This window comes from Grus americana, chromosome 23 (assembly GCF_028858705.1).
Source record: "Grus americana isolate bGruAme1 chromosome 23, bGruAme1.mat, whole genome shotgun sequence".
Classification (NCBI taxonomy): Eukaryota; Metazoa; Chordata; class Aves; order Gruiformes; family Gruidae; genus Grus; species Grus americana.
In genome coordinates, this window is record NC_072874.1 from 3,194,204 (window position 1) to 3,213,304 (window position 19,101).

Sequence of the window (19,101 nt, forward strand, 5' to 3'; positions counted from 1 at the left end):
GCAGGCCCGTACCTCCATTGGATCGCCAGTCCACGTTGCTACGCGGTCCCAAAGAGTTACGCGGGTGCGAAGGCCGCAGAAGGATTCGCGCGACGCCTCCGTGGTGCTGCCCGCGACACGGCATTGCACCGTGGAAGGGGGCTGCTCCAGGCCTTAAACGAGACTTAAATCATGATCCTAAAGCAGCCAACATTGAAAACGGGCAGATAGGCTGGAAAAATGCACCAAGATCTTTTTATTTAAATAACAAGGACTTAAAAATTCTGAGGTTTAATACAAGTTAAATAAAATACAGTGTAAATACCAGCTTTTATATTTTTGCTTGTCTACATACAGCTTATTTAGAAATTTGATATACTTTACAGCTTAAACAGTGACACCTGATTCAAAGTGCCTGATCTGTGCCTTCAAAAGCAATAGATTGTATAAAATACTGTGATATCAAAAAAAAAGCCAGTATACTGTACAAAAAATATTTTTACAGTAATTTGATATCTAAAAATCAGATTAGCTGCATCTGAGATTCATGGCAAATTGTCTTCTCTCAAGAGAAACTCATGGATAAATTGCTGAGCTTTCCTCTTTTCAGTTATATCAGGGGCAGGATGTCCAGGAGGAGGCCGAAGTAACAAGCCACCAAATATACTAGCTGCATGGAGGAAAAAAAGAAAAGCCACACACACAGTAAGAGCCCGTCAGCAGCAGGATATTAAGAGTAATCCCACCAACCCAAATCAGTCAAAGTGAGAGAGAGCCTGGCTTCAGAGTGGGGTAATATAAAGCTGATGACCCATGCATCTCTGAACCACTTTACAACATGTTTCAGGCTACTGCAACGATTTTTTTTTATGGATTGCTCATTATTAAATACTTGAAAACAGTAGAGCCCATGACTGCACTCACTTTGGAGAAATGTGTTTTGTTATACAAACCGCAAAGTCCCTCTGAACAGAATGGTTATTTTGCTCGCCTTACCAAGAACATTCACATCCAAATGGTTTTTCCCTGAATTTTTCAGTAGTTCTCGTAGAAATGCCATTAGATATTCAAATACATTTTTATGGCACCTCGGCAGGTTAGAGATGATCTGAGGAGGGGGAAGAAAAACCCAACATTTATATCAAAGACATGACAAAGGCTTAGCAGCTTTATCTACCACCAGCATCGCCCTGTCTGGAAATACTAACAGCTCTTAATAACTAAGAAGCACCAGTTCTAGATCCTTTCTGTTACCAGATGATTAAGTTTCCGAGAGCAAAAGCCTGTCACTGGTCTAGCATAAAACAGTTTGCCTCCCCTCCCTCCGGAATTACAGAAACAGCCTCGCAGCGAAGCTGGCGATACCTGGCTGCTCAGCAGGTAGTTGCTGGCACACTCCAAACAGCTGCTGTACAACCTGTAGCAGATGACAGGCTCTGGCAGGCTTTCCAGGAAGAGCAGCAGGGCTTCTGCTACCGAGTGGTTGCTGCCAACTGATCCAAAGATGGTTAAGGAAGAGGCGAGCACAGCGTGATCTATTTTGGTCCTATTTCTGCTGAAACATTAATCCTTGCTTAGGTCTCCAAGAAGTCCTCCTATTGTTCACAGCTTTGAGTTAAATCACTTGACTCCACATAGCAAACTGTTTCCGCCAGCCGTCGGACACTTACATAATTCAGCAACAATCATTCATCAACATTGTGAGGACTTAGCAGAGGCATTTGTACAGACTACAAGGAGTAGGGAGCAACTGCAGATCTCGGTTAGCCCGAGATGAGAGTCGGTAATTTAAAAGCCATGGTGGAGCATAGAGGACTCATAAAAATCTTTTTCAGTTTAGATCACTATGGCATAGCGAGCCTTACCGGACATCAGTCTAAAAGGATACGGAGGGTATCGTGCATTCCTTTGTCCAAACAATCTCGGATTTGCTCAAATTCGGATCTGAGGCCTGGTTGCTGAAACAGGTCCTCCTGCAAAGCAGGGCCTTAGTCAGTCTCCGGGAAAATAAAAGTTATTTGGGTAAATAGAGCAATATTGTTATCATCTGGCTGGAGAAATCTCTCCAAATTGGTATTTATCAGCCCAAATCCCACCATGAACAGCCGTAGTCAGGTTGTGGCACTGCAGAGGACAGCAGGGCAGAAGGACAGCTGCTGATGCATGCCACACACAGTGCAACTCAGGGTACCAGGATCGCTTACCACAGATGTCCTTTATCTCTCTCTGCCATTGGCCAAACATCCACAGTTAGCAATGATTGCCATCACCAGTATCTTCTTCAAAATTAAACCTAACGCAAACAAATGATTTTGTGTTTCCAGTACAAACACTGCCAACCTGCTGGGAAGCATTGCGGTACAAGTGATCCACCATCATCCACAGCTCTTTTGGAATGTCCATAGGCTTTTCACCTTGAACAGCATCATCACTCATTTCTAGTGGCATCAGGGTCTGAGAGAGGGAGGTGTGGGGAGGGGAAGGAAAGAAAGAGGAGAAAAAAAAAAAAAAGTAGCTAACTTCTTATTCAACTCTGCAAAAACGCTTCACAGAGCTTACATGTGAGAATTAAGACCTGTTAAGAAGCTGTGTGGCTTCACTCACATACACTTCATACAAGACTAGTACAACAGGCACATTTATATCAAAAGTCCAGACAGAAAACAAGCTGCTGTCATAAACACGCTTCACATATACTCAGCTCCCTATGGAAACGTTACATCATGCCTCACATATACATATACACCTCCGTTCAGTGTGGAGAAGACCAAAGGCTCCAGGGAAAAGGTCTACATTTAGAAGTTGCACTCCTTTTTTAAATGTGCAGGCAGAGCAAATGGGATCTTACAGTCAGTGCTCTCTATAGGAAATGGGTTAGTTCATCCACGTGAAGAACTAGTGCAAGGTGCGCAGATGGTGCCCTGGAGAGCACCAGCTGTATCAGCATTCTCAGACTACGGACCAGGGAAATGGAAGAAGGCTCTTCAGCAATAAATGGGACTTAACATCTAGTTTTAATGGTCTGGTGGGTTTGGAAGGGAATCTTGTCTTTAACTCACAAGTTTCCGAATGGATTCTGCTGGCATGTCCTGGATGGGTTGCCTCATGTAACACAGCATATGAATGGGAGACCCAAAGCAACTTGGCAAGTAGTTTCCTGTTACAGATAGAAAATAATCCTTCCCCCTGCTAAGATGCAAGACCAAGATATCTTCAAGTTTTTCCTCTCCAGAGTTTAAGTGTGTAGCTGTTGATTTATTAACAAACACCTCCAACTCAATTGTGATCTCAGCGTCTGCCAAAGATGATAAAAAAACCTCATAATTAGTTAAAAATGGCATTAAACCGATAAGCCTGCAAATAGACATAACATTCTCAAAATAGCAGAGAGAACTAAGCCAGAAGGTGACAATATTAGCCCATTAACGTGAGATGAAAATGAGGATCTTACCTGACAGCAGAAAGCCCTTGCTGGGATTAGCAGTCAGCCACTCCTTGCTGTAGGTTTCCTCATCTGGTTTGCTGATAAATTCGAACTGGCAGGGCACTTGTCCGTTGCGAATTGTAAACTTCTCTACCTGCAGCTGCATGTATTTGACATCCTCAAAATGGAACTAGAAACAAATGTCAGACAACATCACCAGCCAATTCCACCTTGCCAAGCACCAGCAGCAATTCCTGTCCTGTAGTTTAATCATTAAGCAGCAAGATACCCAGATTAACCCTCTTGCTCCCGCATCCCGTCTCTTCCAGGATTACATAGGATTACATTTGCTTACTCTGTATGCTCAAGTCATTTGCATCAGTGAGCCCTTTAAAACAAATCCTCCCCTTAATAACCTCAATGAAACCTGAGAACAAAATAGCTGTAGCCTCAAATGTCTCATTTGCGTATCTTTTCTAGTCTCCAACACACAAAGCAAATGCCGGTTTTGTGACCTTCTCCAAATCCTTCAGATTTTACATTTTATGTTTCAAAAAACAAGTCAGAGCAAGGGCCACAAAACTACCCTTTTACTCTCTCTCTCCCCACACCTCAGGGAGTAACACACTCTATGTTTCAGCCTAGTACCGTGAATGAAATTTGCATCTAAACAGAAATAAATATTTCTAGGGCTTGTAAACAGAGAGCAGTTGGAAGTCAAAATATTCTACTTCTTTGGAAGGGTCTAGAACTCATCTAATGTACTTCTACCGCTGGGCTACACCTCTGGGGTCTAGGGCCGCTCAGTTTCTCCAGCGAGTCACAGCACACGAACACAGCCTACCTCTCTCCGGGAGAGAGTCACCGAGGGAATGTTGGCATTCTCCAGCTTGTCCAGGGAGCGCACTATTTCCTCAAAGGCTTTTCGATAGAGGTCCTGCTTCACAACCTTCACCTGAAAAGGACACACACTGCACCAGCTGGCATCTACTGTGCCTCTGCAGGAGCGCTGCCATACAGCTGGAAGCATATGAAGTGATCTGATCCTAGCAGCACACCAGTGTATACCACACCTGTAATGAACAGCACCGCTCGGAACACTAATGCTACAAGAACTCCTCAGGACCCAACAGTAAAGGACCTTGCCATAACTAGTGAGAGAGCCACCCAGACAGTACTAGACCAGCTTTTTTTTTTTAAAAAAAAAAAAAAGTTTGACAGCACACTACTGCATTGTCAATGATGTAGCATTCCTGCACTGCGAGTTTCTGTGAAAATTATTAGGCAAATAAAAGACAAAAGAACACTTCTGAAACAACACCTACAGATACTCATGCATTACTCTGCTTCACCGAAGTATCACTTAGCACAACCCTAGCTTACTGCAAACAACAATCCAATCTCAGTATCTTATCTAGCCCACCTTTTAAGCCATTGTTCTCTGTGGATGCTATAAAAGCGGGAGGAGAGGGAAATCCTCCTCCTTCCCCCTCTCCCCACACAGAAGATGAGGTCAGCAGAGTTATTTCCTTCATATTGACGTACTTACCCCAATATCAAACACAGAACTAACTGGCTTATGATCACTGATCTTCAAAGCCATATGGCTGCGATAGCTCAGCTGAGTAATGTTCTGCCCTTTCCAGAGTATCCGATCACACCATGCTGGAACACGGCATTTCTCACTGAAACAGAGGTAAAAATGACAGTTTCCAGGCACAGTTCAGGTGGAGTAACAATGCAGAACACTGCTCCCCCAGAGACTCGGTGTTTTCCTGACATGACCTGGAGCTAGTTCTCTATCAAAGTTGTATTTCCCACAGATTCTGGTCTGACCTGAGTAGGTATAGCAGATATCAGCAAATAAAAGAGCCTAAAAATTTTGCTTGGGGGAAAAAATACAAACCAAACCCAAACAAACAAAAAGAATGAAACTAACTAAAATGATTTTGTACACATCTAACTTAAGAGAAAACCAAACGGATTATTCCTGAGAAAAAGATTAGGAATATCTGACAAATAGCAGTGGAAGAAAAGCAACATAAACAGATGTAAACTGGAGATGGATTCTGGAGCCAAGGGAGAGGAACAGCAATCATCTCAGAACCGTTCCTATTTACAGCCATTAGATCTGCAATTCTTTTTAGCTTTGCTTTTACTTCCTTCAGTGATAACATTAGCCATTGGTAGCATCACATAGGAAGCAATCACCATACCTTGTGTCCCAGTCATCACAACCAGCATCATATTTGTACGTTGGCTGGAAAGAAATCTCTCCCTCTGTAAAGCCTTCAAAGACTGCATTTGCATTCATTTGCCTCTTTAGCTATGAAAGAAATAAAAGACAAAAAAATTAATTTTAAATAAGCTCAAGCACAATTCCCATATGAGCTAAAAGGGAGATGTTCAGCACCGAGAAGGCTAAGGACTACGTGTGCGGTTTCTAACTAGCACCCTCAGCACCACCTGCAGGCAGGCGAGACGTCAGTACCTGGTCATATTGGCAAAGCTCTAGAAATGCTTTCTCATCTACAAGCTGCTTCACTTTTGCCACATCCAGTTCCTCCAGCCGATAGTTGAGGTCACCCAACCATAAGATCACACTGAAAGAGAATGTACACCAGAAGTCTGCAGAGGCCTAGAGATGTCCAAAACACAAGCTGGAAGCACAGCTCCGCAGCCGTGCCTCAAACCACCTACAGCAAGCGTGAGCTCTTCTGATCTCTACGTGATCAGGTGGATGCTGTGTCTGCTTCTCCATCAGAGAGAACAAGACTGAAAACGTGAGAGAAGCTACATTTTCTACCTTTGCTGACTTTAATTCCTGTTCTGCATGTTTGTCACTACCTCTTAATAACTGATGCTTTTGATATTCGACACTGAGTAAATCCCACAACCCATTGGGGAAATCGATGCATATTATTGCCCCGTTCCCACTTCGTGCTTGGAAATAAAACAAGGCCTGGAAGAGCACAAGGCAGCAAGTGACTTGTCAGAACTGTACAGGTGACTGGTCTCAAAACCAGGGTTACGGTAAAGCATTTCTGGCCCTTCTGGGCTGATCACCGGGCACCCCTTCTCACATCCCTGCTGAGAGCACTTCAACCCCAGTACGTTCGTAAGGTTCTCCCTGCCACATGCAGTGATTCACACAGAGGGGAAGCATACTCGTGTTTGCCAATAGTGAGAGGGGGCAAATTTGGATCCGACTGGCAGAATTGCATCCGAGAGCAGATGTCTTTGAAGTCCTGGTTCCTCCGCTCGTATTCCTCCACGTGAGCTGCAAGGTGAGAATTCACAATGCACACGCTAGTGTTGTGGAATTTAAACCTTATGGCAACACCACCTTTGTTACCCTGAAAGATAAAGATAAAAATGTTGGTCAGAAGCTTCTACACAACAGATGATTCCACAAATGAGTTACGAGCAGTGGACAAACCAGATGACATCGAGGCAGACCATTTAATTCCAGAGGAAGGAAAAGGCTGAAAACGCCAATTAGCGGTAACTGCTTCATGAAATCAAGTCAGTAACTCGTGGGGGTTGCACACAGCAACAGAACACAGCAAACAAGCACATGGAACTCAGTTTGTAATTCAGGAATTAGCTCATACAAAAGGAAATTAAAATCAGTAAGAGAGCTGGTCAGTTACTTCAGCAAGTCCCGAAACCTATTTAGCAACAAACTGGATGTTTCAACACAAACCATAAAAAAATGTAAATGGAGGAGGAAACACATGGCTTAACTTTGACAAGTTATGGCTGCAATGTTCACAGAAACTACATTCAAAGGGCACAGGCTTCATTCCAATGGTGTGGAATGGCAAGAGGCCAGGAAGTCCTCTTCAGGAAAACTAATCTGGATAGACACGTTTCCTCTACTCATGCTTCCTTGTGTTATTTGCCTTGGGCAAAATCACAGGCAGCATCAAAATCACACGAGAGCCAGGCCCCACACAGCCCAGCGCATGCAATCACACAAAAAAGCCTTCAGAGAAGATTCTCCCGCAAGGCCTTTGCGAGCACATGGCAATGCCCTCTAGCAACGCCCTGAGCTGGCACAGGGACAGGACTACGTGCTTCTAAAGGCAGGTGCGTGCCTCAGCTGGAGGAATAGCTCTACATCTAAGGAGAGGGGCTCTCCAGGGCTCTTCTAAATCTCACCCCTTCTCATGCACAGTTGCCATTCTTACCATCCTCCCCATGATTCCAGTTCCCACAGTCTCAATTTCCACCTCGGAGATGTTCAAAGCAAGGTCTGCTTTCACATACAACAGAAGCATGATTCCCACGAGCCGCACAAATTTCACCTGAAAAACAGATCCTGTTCCATTAAATACTAGAACGGGAGAGGTTTGATGAGAGAAGGCACATCACCCCCCCAGTCCAGAACATGGGTCACTGAAATACAGATGAAGAAAATGAGAGTTCCAGGCTCATCCGACAGACCAACTGGGCTCACAGCACACAGGCACTCCAACAGCACAGCACAGGAAGGACCCAACACCCCACTAAATGAAGCTGAAGTCCAAAGCAAAACCTACAGCACAGGTACAGCCCATGGAAGGAACCTCCCTTCAACAAGGGACAAAGCAGACCTAAGGAGCAGGACCCGAAACATAAGCTGTATTCCTACCAAGATACCTTCACAACTCGTTCCACCATGCATTGTCGAGACAGACATGGAAGATGCTAAGGTACTTCCTAGCCTCTTCCTCCAAGGTAGCAGGAGCTTCTTTTACACGTGGATGCCTAGCTCTGGTCTCCTGTCCTACTCCCTGCCTCGGCACCCTGCAGAGCAACACCACCTACTTACCCTCAGAGCAGTTCTGACTGAGCAAAACCTGCAGACAATGAGCCTCTGGAACACACAGCAATTGAGAACAAGAAGAAGCAAGGGGAAAAGAGGCCCAAGTGGAAAACTATTCCACACTCAAACCTCCTCAAAAGCCACATTTACCTTTGCATATTTGGCATCTGGATGAAGACTATCAGTTACAGCTTTAAACCATTCTTCTTCCTTTGGTGTGTCATTGAATAAGAAGGCTTCCATACTCAGATCAAGCTCCTGGAAACTGTTAGAGGAAGGAACTCATGGATGCATGCACTTGTTTATAACTCTCTAGCCCTTTCCTCTGGGAAAGAACTAAATCAATTTATACTCACTAAATTTGTAACTGAAAACTCAAATTCAGTTATGCTGATTTTAGAGGTATGTTAAATGTAAAGCTAATTACTATTAGTATTAAATTGAATGGCATTAAAGATTTTGTAACACTGCAGTGCCAGAGAGTCCAAACCCTACCAGAATAACTGCCCTTTCAGGCTATGCAAACACACGCTGTAGAGCTATGCAATGGGCTAAGGCAATGCAAACATTCCTCAGCTGCGGCATCTTGGCCGGACACCTCCATGCTACAGATTCACAAGCAAGCAACCCACAGTCAAGGTTTGGAAGGACGGGCCAGAAAGAGACACTCACCCCACGCAGTAAATGTCCGGAGGCTCAGCATCACATCTCAGCCAAGGCTGGAGGCTCTCTCTGGGTGCCTGACCGTTCACATTATATGTCCCAACAAAAAACCTGCAAAGGAATTAACTAAATCCCAGAGCTGCAAATTGTACAGCTGATGGAAATACGGCTATTATTAACCCCTGTACTTAATACTACATATAACTATTTAGGAGTAATGTGTTTCCAGGGGGGAATTAGGAAAATGTGACAAAGTTTAAATCCCTAAAATGATTTAATCACAGTAGCATCTTTACAGACATGTTTTACAGAAGGATACACATTTTTACATCTAGAATAAAAAAAAAACCCAAAAACCAAAAAACACCCCCCCCAAAAAAAAACCCCTAGAGCTGTGCAGTAGCAATTTGAAATGATAAATTCATAGAATGACATGCGTAGAAAGACTTCAACAACAGTAAAGTTTTGGTGCTAATTATGTATTTCACCCAAGTTCTTATGAGCTTATTGGAACAACTACATGGATAAGTAGTGAACAGAAGCAGTGAGAGAGAAGGCCAGGGGTGCACAGAATTGACACATTTCCAGACACAGTGTGAAATAAGCACAGGAAAAAGTAATTTCAAAAAGGCCGTTTTCCCAACAAGAACCATGAGGCAAGCCTTGACAGAGACATGAATGAAATTCTTCTCTGCTCACGCCTAAACGAGGAAAGAAAGCTGTTCTGGAAAGTATGGATCATACTTTTCTACAAAATTTCCTATTCATAGGGATACTAGATGAAGTAACGAACACGAGTTATTTTGACAGCTTACACTAACTAACTTACTCCCCACAAAAATAAGTTCTTCTCAGGAATGATCATTACCTGAAGTGCTGGATGTGTGTGTAGGAATCCTCCATTTGCACAAGCTGAGATTTAACAATAGTATCTCTCAGGCCAAACTTTGGTTCTGATAAGATTGAAGCCTTGTTTGAAACCATTACACTGGAGGACCGCACCATTTCAGTTGTCACTTCAGGTTTGAGTTTGTTTTGCCTGCAAATGAAAGCAAAACTGCACGATGAAACCCAGGATATACACACACCCTAAACAGCTTATTTCTGCCACCGAGGACTTGAGTCGCACTTATCTGTTTCACTAAAGATAGATAATCAATGGTTGGGATAAGCAAACAAGACTGAAATGAGCATTTCTTAGAGCGGTTCAGATGTTTAGATAAACCAGTTTAACTGAAAAAACAAACGATTTTCGCTAACCTGGTGCAGCCTGTTGATTCAGAGCAGGCCTTGCTGATGTTGATGCAAAACCTGTGCACCTTTCCTGCTTACTGGGGCAAGGAGATGCAAATCTCATCTGCTGGCCCTGCTCAGCCCTTCGGACCTCAGCAGAAGAATGGAAAACTAGGTTTGTTTAAAAAAAAAAAAGCCTTCTGGCGGAAAACTCCCAGCTCTGCCCAGAAAGGAGGCAGCAAAGAGTGGGTGGAGGTAGCGGTGGTTTTATTTAGTATCTCCTGGCTCTGCAAACTCCTTTTGCAACAGTAATAATGCCACAGCTTGGGAGTTCCCACAAGCAAGCCCATGGTATAAATTTAAGGTCAACAACCTGCACACCAGTGCCAAGGGCAGTGCACAAACAGACTTTGAAGGATATGCACCAAGGTCCACAAAGTCCTGGGAACTGGAAAATGAAACTGTAACATTGTAAGAGTGTATCTATGAGACACAGCGGCCCTAAGCCAAAGTTCTCTGAATTCAAAATAAACAACGCTAGCAGGTCCTGGCCCACTGAACAGCAAAAATATACCCAAATAGGGGACTAGCAGGACTGCCTCTGAGAGATGGTGCTGAAATTCCCACTAAAGTTTTGACAGCATGCTTATGCTGAACTTTTTTCTCTCCTAACTAGAATCTGCAGGTTCTCTTCTCAAAAAATTGCCAACTTCTGCTCCAGATCCCACCACCTCTGGGGACTGCAACCGAGACGGTCACAGGCAGGTGGAACTAAAGTAACGCAGCCGCAAGATTGCTCGAGCGCTGGTGTGCACAGACCTCACACACTGGCACCAGAGAGACCAACTTCCCCACTCGGTTTCCAGCTGAGAACCAGGAAGCCCAAACAGAAAACTCTCTGCACTTTCTTCTTCTTCCTCTAGACATCAAAGCCTCAACAATTTGCTTGCTGCAGTTCGTTCCATCCATACACCATCACCCAGAAGCACCCAGAACTTTGGTGCTATATGTATCTACTGTCACTATACAGAGATCCTCGCTGGAGAGGAGGCATAGCTACATCGGCAATGAAACACTGCCGCCACTTCGACTCCTCACTGGGCCTTCCACAAAGAGCTGACGTGCACAAGCCCCCCTTCAACTGCTTCACCAAACCTATACGAGAAGCGAGGGACATACCATACCTGGGAGCACTTTTATTGGTGCTGTCGTTGCTCTGGTTCTGACTAACTGCGAGCTTTTTTCCATTCTGTTTGACGCCGTCAGAGCCAACCACTTCTGGAAAAAAAACCCAACAAGTTTTACGTTAAACACAAAGTGTTCTTTAATTTATCAACACGCTTATGCAAACACTGTGATGATGCAGCTTCCCCTACAGAGGCAGAATTGACACTAGCGTGCCACACAGCCATGGAGAGCAGCAGAACTGCCGTGCGCTGCCTGCCTGCTGCTGGAGCGGGTTGCTGTTGGCTCTCGCTTACAGCTAAGCCAAACCAGGACTTAGCAAGCACAAAATCCAGGGCTTTATCCTGGGAATCCAAAAAATGTTTGTTAATAACAGGTTTTTCCTTTCTGAAGGAAGATGGGAAGTACAAAGAAAGGAAGAAAAAGGGGGGGAAAAAACCAGAAACCCACAGAGCCAATTAAAGAGTTTCTACCTGTCTGCAAATACATAGCAAAGCACAAGGGTCTCCCCCCTCGAGGCAGTGCAGTACAGATTCTCCATATGAACCCCCCATACCTCAGCAGAAACAAATGTCTCAATGCAAACTGCACATTCCTTAAAAAAAAAAAAAAAAACAGGGCAGGTACCATGAAAATATCACTAAATACAGGTGTGACACTAAACACATCACACCACATCAGCAAAATTTGACCAGTCTTTCAGCATTTTGTTTCAGTTGCAACATTCTGCTCCTACAAGTGGCATAGTACCAGTTAAAAAAGAGGATTCTGCACAGGGGTTTCCATGTTTAGGATGCACAAATAGCAATCTCAAGACTTAGCACACAAATCTAATGATGATATAGAAATTGTTCCTAAGATTCTAAGGTTCTAGTCATTCAGCTGAGCTACTCCTTCAGTAAGCACAGTCCAGAAAATTAAAGCATTACTGCTGTCATAGTACAGTGTCCAGGAAAAGACTGCAAACCAGAAACAGAACTTGAAGTACTTTACCTAGCAGGCAGAATACAAACAAGCTGACAAGAAGTGACCATATTCTCAGCTTGGAAAACCTCCTCTGCCCAAGGCCCCTCTGAGAATAAAGACTGTGTAAGCGGATTTATCAGAGGTTGGCTGCACAAGAGCACGCGACTCAAACCTCATTACAGATCACACAGCCAAAGTCACGTAGAATCCAACAGGAGCGCACGCAGTTCAGAGATGCACTGCGAAGCGCTGTCTCAGTGAGCTGGGACAGAGCCGTAAATTTTCTCCATAGGCATTAAGTACCTAGCCAGTGCTGCTCGAGCCTCTGCAAGTTCTCCCAATAACAATCACGCAATGTATCTTGACAGTGACAAGAACCAACCTGAACTTTCACTTTTACAGACAAGAGTTACTTCTGTTACAGGAAGGGAGCAGAACCGCAGGCTTTATTACCCCTATAGAACGATGCCACTTGCCAGCACACGGAAGGCGTTAGTGCCAGAGCAGCAAGACTCGCATGCCTGCTCAGTGCTGCTGACACGGCTGCCACGTGATCCAAAGATCACAGTCATACATCACACTTTTGCATTATAACCTCATCAGTGGAAATCAGTTTTAGGTAGGATTCTCCCAGGAAAGAGATTAGCCCTGGAAAAGGGCTGTTTCCTTTAGATCAAATTATATCTAGATACAGATTGCTAACGTATAGATCCCTCTGGCTAGAGCAATCTGAAGCGGGATATTTTAGCAAGGTGCTGACCTTGTTCAATAACTGAACCGGGCGCAGAAATAAAGAGCTATGTGCAGAGATTACAGAACAGCAGAATGTGCATGGTCTGAATCAGACAGGATATGCAGTTAAAAGAGATTTAAGCAGTAATAAAGATGTTCTTGTTAAAAATGCACAGTGACATTATAGTACTGTTCTACAGCAGGAAAATGTATCATATCTTCTGGATAAAGCAGGATCCACACTTAGCGCTCAAAAGGAAGAATTAAATTAGCCTTGCCATTAGTTATACCAGTCTTAGCCAGTCTGCTCTTTCCTTGGTGACAGTGTGAGCAACGGTCCATGCGGGACTGCACTGCTCCCTCCGGCTGGAGGGAAGTAACGTTGCTCCAAATGAAGCAACACTGCAGTTGGGACTGTGACTGCGACTGCACACAGGATTTTAGGTAGGGGTTTTAACTGAAATTGTGAACATAAGCAATACAAGGTAAAGCACATTTAAAGTACCTTTAAAACCCTTTATAGATGCTCTCATTCATTAACCAGCCTTAATTCACAGAAGATATAATGAACTAATATCACTCTACTAGCAAATGGCTGCATTTACACAGTATTTAAATGCACTTTGATTTGCGTATGAAAGTTTCTAACTCAGTATGCACGTTCATTTAAGGATAGAATGAGTTACAGCTATTCCTGGAAAACAGCAGACAAAACCTCATTCTATACCAATTTATGTTCCAAAAGACACCAAGTGATGGCAGAAGGCATTTTCTCCTGCTAATACAAGAGGGGGATGTGGGAGGGTGGGGAAATCCCTAGACTCCTCTAAGTGAAGAAAAACACAATGAAGCCTTGAAAAGGCAACTTTGTCAAAGCTCAAAGGCATGAGTTGATAGGAGAACTAATCCCAAGGAGCTTACCACTCATAGAGCATTACCGTGCCCCAGATACAACAAAACCACACCAGCAAAGGAGCCAGGGTTCTGTTTCATTCAGCGTGCTTTTCGTCCTAAACAGGTAGATATGCCCATGTCTCTCCCAGCCAGTTCCAAGCTACAAGTTCAAGCACCGTGTCCGAGGGGATGTTCCCACATCCCCTCCTTGGCTCAACCCCTGCTGCGCTGTTGCCTCAGTTACCAAGTTCATCTCCTCTCTCTTTTTTCTTTTTTTCTTTTTTTTTTTTAATACACTACTGATGAACATAGAAATAAAAAGACGAAATGTCAGCAATACCAAACCGTGCCTTCGTGAATTAAGAGAAGCCCAGCCTAAATGAAGGTGGGTAAATTAAAAATAATTGTAATTCAGATTTTGAATCCCACACTGACTTCCAGAAATTGCTTTAGCTCTCTGAATCTTCTCACACGTGCACTTTGCAAAGAGGGAAACGGCAGCAGACACCGGGACCCGCGGGGATTAGGCATGTGCAGCAAACACCCACCCCGCAAGAGGAAGAGGCTGACACCCCGCCAAGAGAGCAGAACCGGCGCAGCGGAGCCCCGTAGCAGCTGAGAGGCGGGAAGCAGAGCGTACAGCGGGCGGCACCACACCGGCAAAGCCGCAGAAACCCCCGCGATCCTCGCAAGCAGCGCCCGGGATACTTGGCGGCTGCTGGGTTCCGGACGGGGCGATGCTGCCGGAGCCCCGGCGGCGCGGGCAGCTCCGCTCCGCGGTACCTGCGCGATGGGCTTCGCTCCCGCAAAGAGGGCGCGGAAGCAGCGGGGGGGGGGGGCTGTGCCTGCGGGCTGCCCGCACACCGGCCACCGGAGCTGCCGCCCGGCCGCGCTACGCAGCTCCGGGAGCCCCGGGACAGACGCCGGGCTGCGGCCGGCGACGAGCCGGGCACCCGCGACTCTCCCGCCCGCCCCGGGTCCCCGCGCTCACCTCGGCGGGGCCGTTCGCCCGCGGACATCGCTGCAGCTCGGCGCCGCCGGCCGCCCCGGCCCCAGGGCCCGCCCCGGCCCCAGGGCCCGCCCCGGCCCCGCAGCCCAGCGCCGCACTGGCGCCCCCGGCGTGGCCACAGGCAGCCGCGGCGGGAGCTACGAGCGCGTTTCCCGCGGGGGTCGACCCAGGAGAATCCAAAACGAATTTCGATTTGGCCTTTGGCCCGCACAAGCGGCACGGTGGGGGGGTCACGGTGCTCGCATCGGCTCAGCCAAAACACTGATCGTCTCTGCTGAGCTGTCTGACGATGCAGAACCCTCACACTTGCAAATCATTACGGTTCCGTGCAAGCTTCAGCAGCAGAGAGGCCGACGCTGCTCTTCCACGCGGAGAAGAAACGCGCAAATGCAACACGCCAGCCGAGACTGCCCGCAGCTCCACCGCCAACCCACGGGCCGCATCCAGCACACAACAGAGCTCGTACCTGGGCTGCACCTGCCGACCTCCTGAAGGAACGTGCGCGTGTGGGAACCAAAAGGCAACCGCACCGTGAGGCAATCGTCTTCCAAACTTATCCGGATAGTCACGTCAGAGCCTAAAGGCATTGGGAGAAGAAGTGCTCTTTGTGGTTAGTGCTGACAAGCTTTCAGAAACCACTCTACAGCAGCTGGTGCGTGCACGCATGCAGACTTCAACAACAAGTCTCCCTGTGCCTTCTTATCATGTTCATTTTCCATATTTTACATGAGAATACCATTTCAAAATATAAAAATCAACATTTATAGTAATCTTTATTCTGATCATTCGGTGACAATAATTTATCTTACAGTAGCAGTTTAAAAGCATTTGGAAAAATCGTTCCTTTGTTTGAACTGGGGTGACAATACTTGTTAGCACGAACTGAACCGTGGCAAACAGCACACCGAGTTCCCCAACAGCAGGAATCCCCCTGGACAACGGTCCGATCACAAGAGCCCCCACTCCTGCCTCACTGAGTGTTGCCGGTGCAGGGCCCAGGAACACCCATAACAGGCACTAAAACAACAACAGCACTCACCGATGACATGAAGGTCACTGTCAGGTACAACTGTAAAAGCAAAACAAAGTTCAGTTACAAAGCTAAGCAACAGGTTTGCAGACCACACTGATACTTTGAGGTTAGCAAACTCGATCAGTTCCTCAGACCCCAAATGCTCCTTGTACGAACGGAGACAGGCAGAACAAACCTGCCAGGGCAGGAGGCATGTCCTACACATGGCTGGTGCTTGGTAGGACACAGGGTGCTCTGGACTGCAGAGCAATTAATCTAGCAGGGCCCTTCCAGCTATGCCATGTGACACACAAGTGTCACCAGGGATCACAAATTGAAGAAAAAAATGTGAAGGCTGAATAGATCTCAAATTTCAGCAAGTAGAACAACAAAGCCTGGACTCCAAACCCCTTCATCCCCTTCTTTGGAGGTGGCCACTAAGTTTGTTAGTACCTTCTTCCACTGCAAACCCTTCTGTGATCGGGATAACTTTCTCCAGCCAGACATCCTCAGCTGTGATGGCCATCCGCCGGTGAGTGTATACATAGATCCTGCAAGCACGGAGCAGACACGGAGGTCATGCCTCCTTGATTCCAGCATCTCTGCAGGTACGGACAGACCCCATCCCATCCAGCAGCGCCTGCCAGCACGGCCTCATTGCAAACCCCAAAGCAACTTCTGATCATGCGCCCACCCGCCTGCTTACTCCATCATTTAAATAAGAACATATTTATGTTACTGGCAAAAAGCAGCAGACCAAAACCTCAAGGGCCTGGGCTTTTCTCACTAACCATCCATAACGTGCAGCGGGAGAAATGCCAAGGCACGACACCCCCAAATCACTGCCCTGCTGGACTCCACCCTGGTAGAAAATCTTTGGGATAGGAAGGAGTTTTCGGGTGGTTTCCAAGGCCTACAAGAGACCTGCAGAGCTCTTGGCTTTTCTGCCGACATTCTTCCCACCAGGACCCCCCTGCCCTCCCTCCCCGTGCCAGCATCCCGCGGGGTACGGCTCCAGCACCCACGCGTGCTCTCCGCAGCTCTCCACGAGGCCCAGGAGCCGGCTCTCCACGCTCTCCCCAGCAGCCAGGATGCCCTGCACCGCCTTCGGCTGAGGGTCAAGGAAGAGCCGAGCGAGATGGGAGGGGAAGAGGGGGAAGAGGGGGAAGAGGGGGAAGAGGGGGAAGAGGGGGAAGAGGGGGAAGAGGGGGAAGAGGGGGAAGAGGGGGAAGAGGGGGAAGAGGGGGAAGAGGGGGACGAGGGGGAAGAGGGGGAAGAGGGGGAAGAGGGGGGAGCCCACCCCCCCCCGTCTGCGCCAGTCAAGGCCGATGCAAAGGATACGATGCGGCAGGTCGCCCCCTCCGCCAGGCTCTCCTGGATGGCGACCGACTGGTCCATCCTCCGCACCGGGGGCCGCGCTCCCCGGGACCGGGACCGGGCCGCTCCCCCGGCCCGGCCGCTCAGCGCGGCTGTCGCGACGCGTCGTGCCCGGCCCGCGGCGTCCCCCGACCGCCCCCCCCCCCCGTTACCGCCGCCGGCACCGCCCCGCTCCCGCTCGGCCGGGCCTCTCCCGCGGCAGCAGCAGCTCCCCGGCCGCCCAGCGAGCACCGGGCCGCCCCGCTCCGCGCCCTCCTCCGCCCGCAGCCCTCCCGGCCCGGCCCCGCGGCTCCCGGCCTGCACCCCGGCGCTCCGTTAGCCCTTTGCTCCGGGACCGGCCGCGGGCGGGGCCCCGCACTGCCGCTCGACGGGACGGCGCCGGACGCTGAGTGACGCGGCGGGGCCGGGCCGGGCCGGGGGGAGCCACCGCGGGCCCCGAGCCCCCGGAAATAACGGCACCGTCCCGGGAACGGCGGGCGGCCCCACTCGCACGGCAGCTCCGGGCGCCGCTCCCCGCCCCGGGCAGCGGGTTCGGGCGCGGTTTCACAACCGACTGCCCCCCCTCCGCCCCCCGCGACCACCTGCACGGCGGGATGCGAACGGCTGGGAAGGCCCGAAACCGGCGAGGCTGGTGCCAGGACACCGGCCGGGAGCACCCTGCGGGGCTCTCCCGACGGGAAGGGGCGAAGGGAGAGCAGGAAGCTCAGGGGTTAGCAGGAAGCTGGAAAGGCTAATTTCCTAGTAAAAGCAGGAGATGCTCTTTTTTCAGTAGCGCTTTGCATTAATTTCTTGTTGAATTTCAAGAAGGCCCAGCTGGCACAAGCCAGCTTTTGAGCTGCCGGTTTAGCAGGCAAATTAATTACTGCAGAACGTGTACACAGGTGCTAGAAAATGTCACCAGAGTCTTTTGCATAGTAGAGATAGGACAGTTTGGCCTAAGTCAGCTCTTTCCACAGCTGTAGGAGCAATAGCCGAGATCTAGAGATTAGGAAAAAAGCAAGCGGTCTCTGCTCAAGTAACCACTCTGCCGTCTGCCTTTCCGCTCCCTTCCCGATGCTCCAGCAGCCGTGCAGAGTGGACAAGAGACTGCAAAGAGGAAATGAAAGGAGAACAGTCTGAAATATCTGCTGTAAACGCTAAACCTCTATTCTTACAAGAAATGTGGTACTGGATGGTATTTTTGAGATAAAAAAAAAAAATGCCTGTGTTTCATCCTGTTTTCACTTGCTGTGGATATGCTGACATTGTGGCCTCAAACAAATTAAAAACACACCCCAGACCCTGTGCTGCGGTTTCGACGCACCAGAACAACAGGCTGGCTGAGGCTGCCCTGCAGCGTGGAAGGGGACAGCTATCGTTTCAGTCAGGCTTTTTACATCCAGTCCCACATCCGCTGCACGAGAACCTCTCTCTCAGCCCACAGCACCTCTAAGGGCTGGCAGAGCAAAGCGTTTCTGCTGGGGGTAGAACGAAGCTTCGAGGGCCAGCCAGCGCCGTGCCTCAACCCAGCACGCCCGCGCTCTCCCCTCCCTTCCCACGCGTCCCGTCGTGTTCAGCCACGCTCAAAACACCCAGCACCGACCTGGGGACTGACACATGGATTTTTATATTTTTGCAATCTTTTCTTTAAAGAGACAACAGGGCAGAGGACAGCGGAGCGTGTGTTTGCACGATCGGCAGCGCGTTGACACGGGTGAATTCTGCCCGACGAGCTACGCACCAGCTCCCTGTGATGCAATAGCAGGCTTTGGGAGCGCCGGGGGGGGGAAGGTGGTTCACGTTACAGGCAAATGCTGTAAATGTGAAACAGGATCATC

General features: G+C 48.1%; 2 protein-coding genes across 5 annotated transcripts in view; one reads left to right on the forward strand and one right to left on the reverse strand.

The window, feature by feature from the left end:
• The window catches only part of UTP11 (UTP11 small subunit processome component), a 261,807-nt gene that overhangs the window by 184,412 nt on the left and 58,294 nt on the right, over nucleotides 1–19,101 (forward strand). The window lies entirely within an intron of this gene.
• Nucleotides 210–17,791, reverse strand: INPP5B (inositol polyphosphate-5-phosphatase B). 4 transcript variants are annotated; one of them, XM_054802135.1, is made up of 22 exons: nucleotides 17,249–17,790; nucleotides 16,933–17,012; nucleotides 16,361–16,458; nucleotides 15,935–15,964; nucleotides 15,362–15,472; nucleotides 11,294–11,387; nucleotides 9,745–9,915; nucleotides 8,886–8,987; nucleotides 8,364–8,478; nucleotides 7,597–7,713; nucleotides 6,572–6,759; nucleotides 5,895–6,006; nucleotides 5,620–5,729; nucleotides 4,953–5,088; nucleotides 4,248–4,358; nucleotides 3,431–3,593; nucleotides 3,039–3,274; nucleotides 2,320–2,433; nucleotides 1,868–1,952; nucleotides 1,345–1,472; nucleotides 976–1,087; nucleotides 210–649 (listed from the first exon to the last, which is right to left on the reverse strand). In XM_054802135.1, exons 1-22 carry the CDS (start codon nucleotides 17,303–17,305, stop codon nucleotides 525–527), a joined length of 2,595 nt encoding a protein of 864 aa, XP_054658110.1. In that variant the 5' UTR covers nucleotides 17,306–17,790; the 3' UTR covers nucleotides 210–524. The 4 variants fall into 4 exon arrangements, with proteins under 4 accessions (XP_054658110.1, XP_054658111.1, XP_054658113.1 ...); XM_054802136.1 differs by lacking the exon at nucleotides 7,597–7,713 and having other exon boundaries at nucleotides 17,249–17,791; XM_054802138.1 differs by lacking the exon at nucleotides 16,361–16,458 and having other exon boundaries at nucleotides 17,249–17,319.

Coding starts and splice junctions, on each gene's coding strand:
- INPP5B (XM_054802135.1), bottom strand. CDS start 17,305: ATGGACCAGTCGGTCGCCATCCAGGAGAGCCTGGCGGAGGGGGCGACC. Junction 3,275..3,430: donor CAAGGGCTTTCTGCTGTCAG/GTAAGATCCTCA, acceptor CATCTTTGGCAG/ACGCTGAGATCACAATTGAG. Junction 650..975: donor TTTGGATGTGAATGTTCTTG/GTAAGGCGAGCA, acceptor TCCTCCATGCAG/CTAGTATATTTGGTGGCTTG.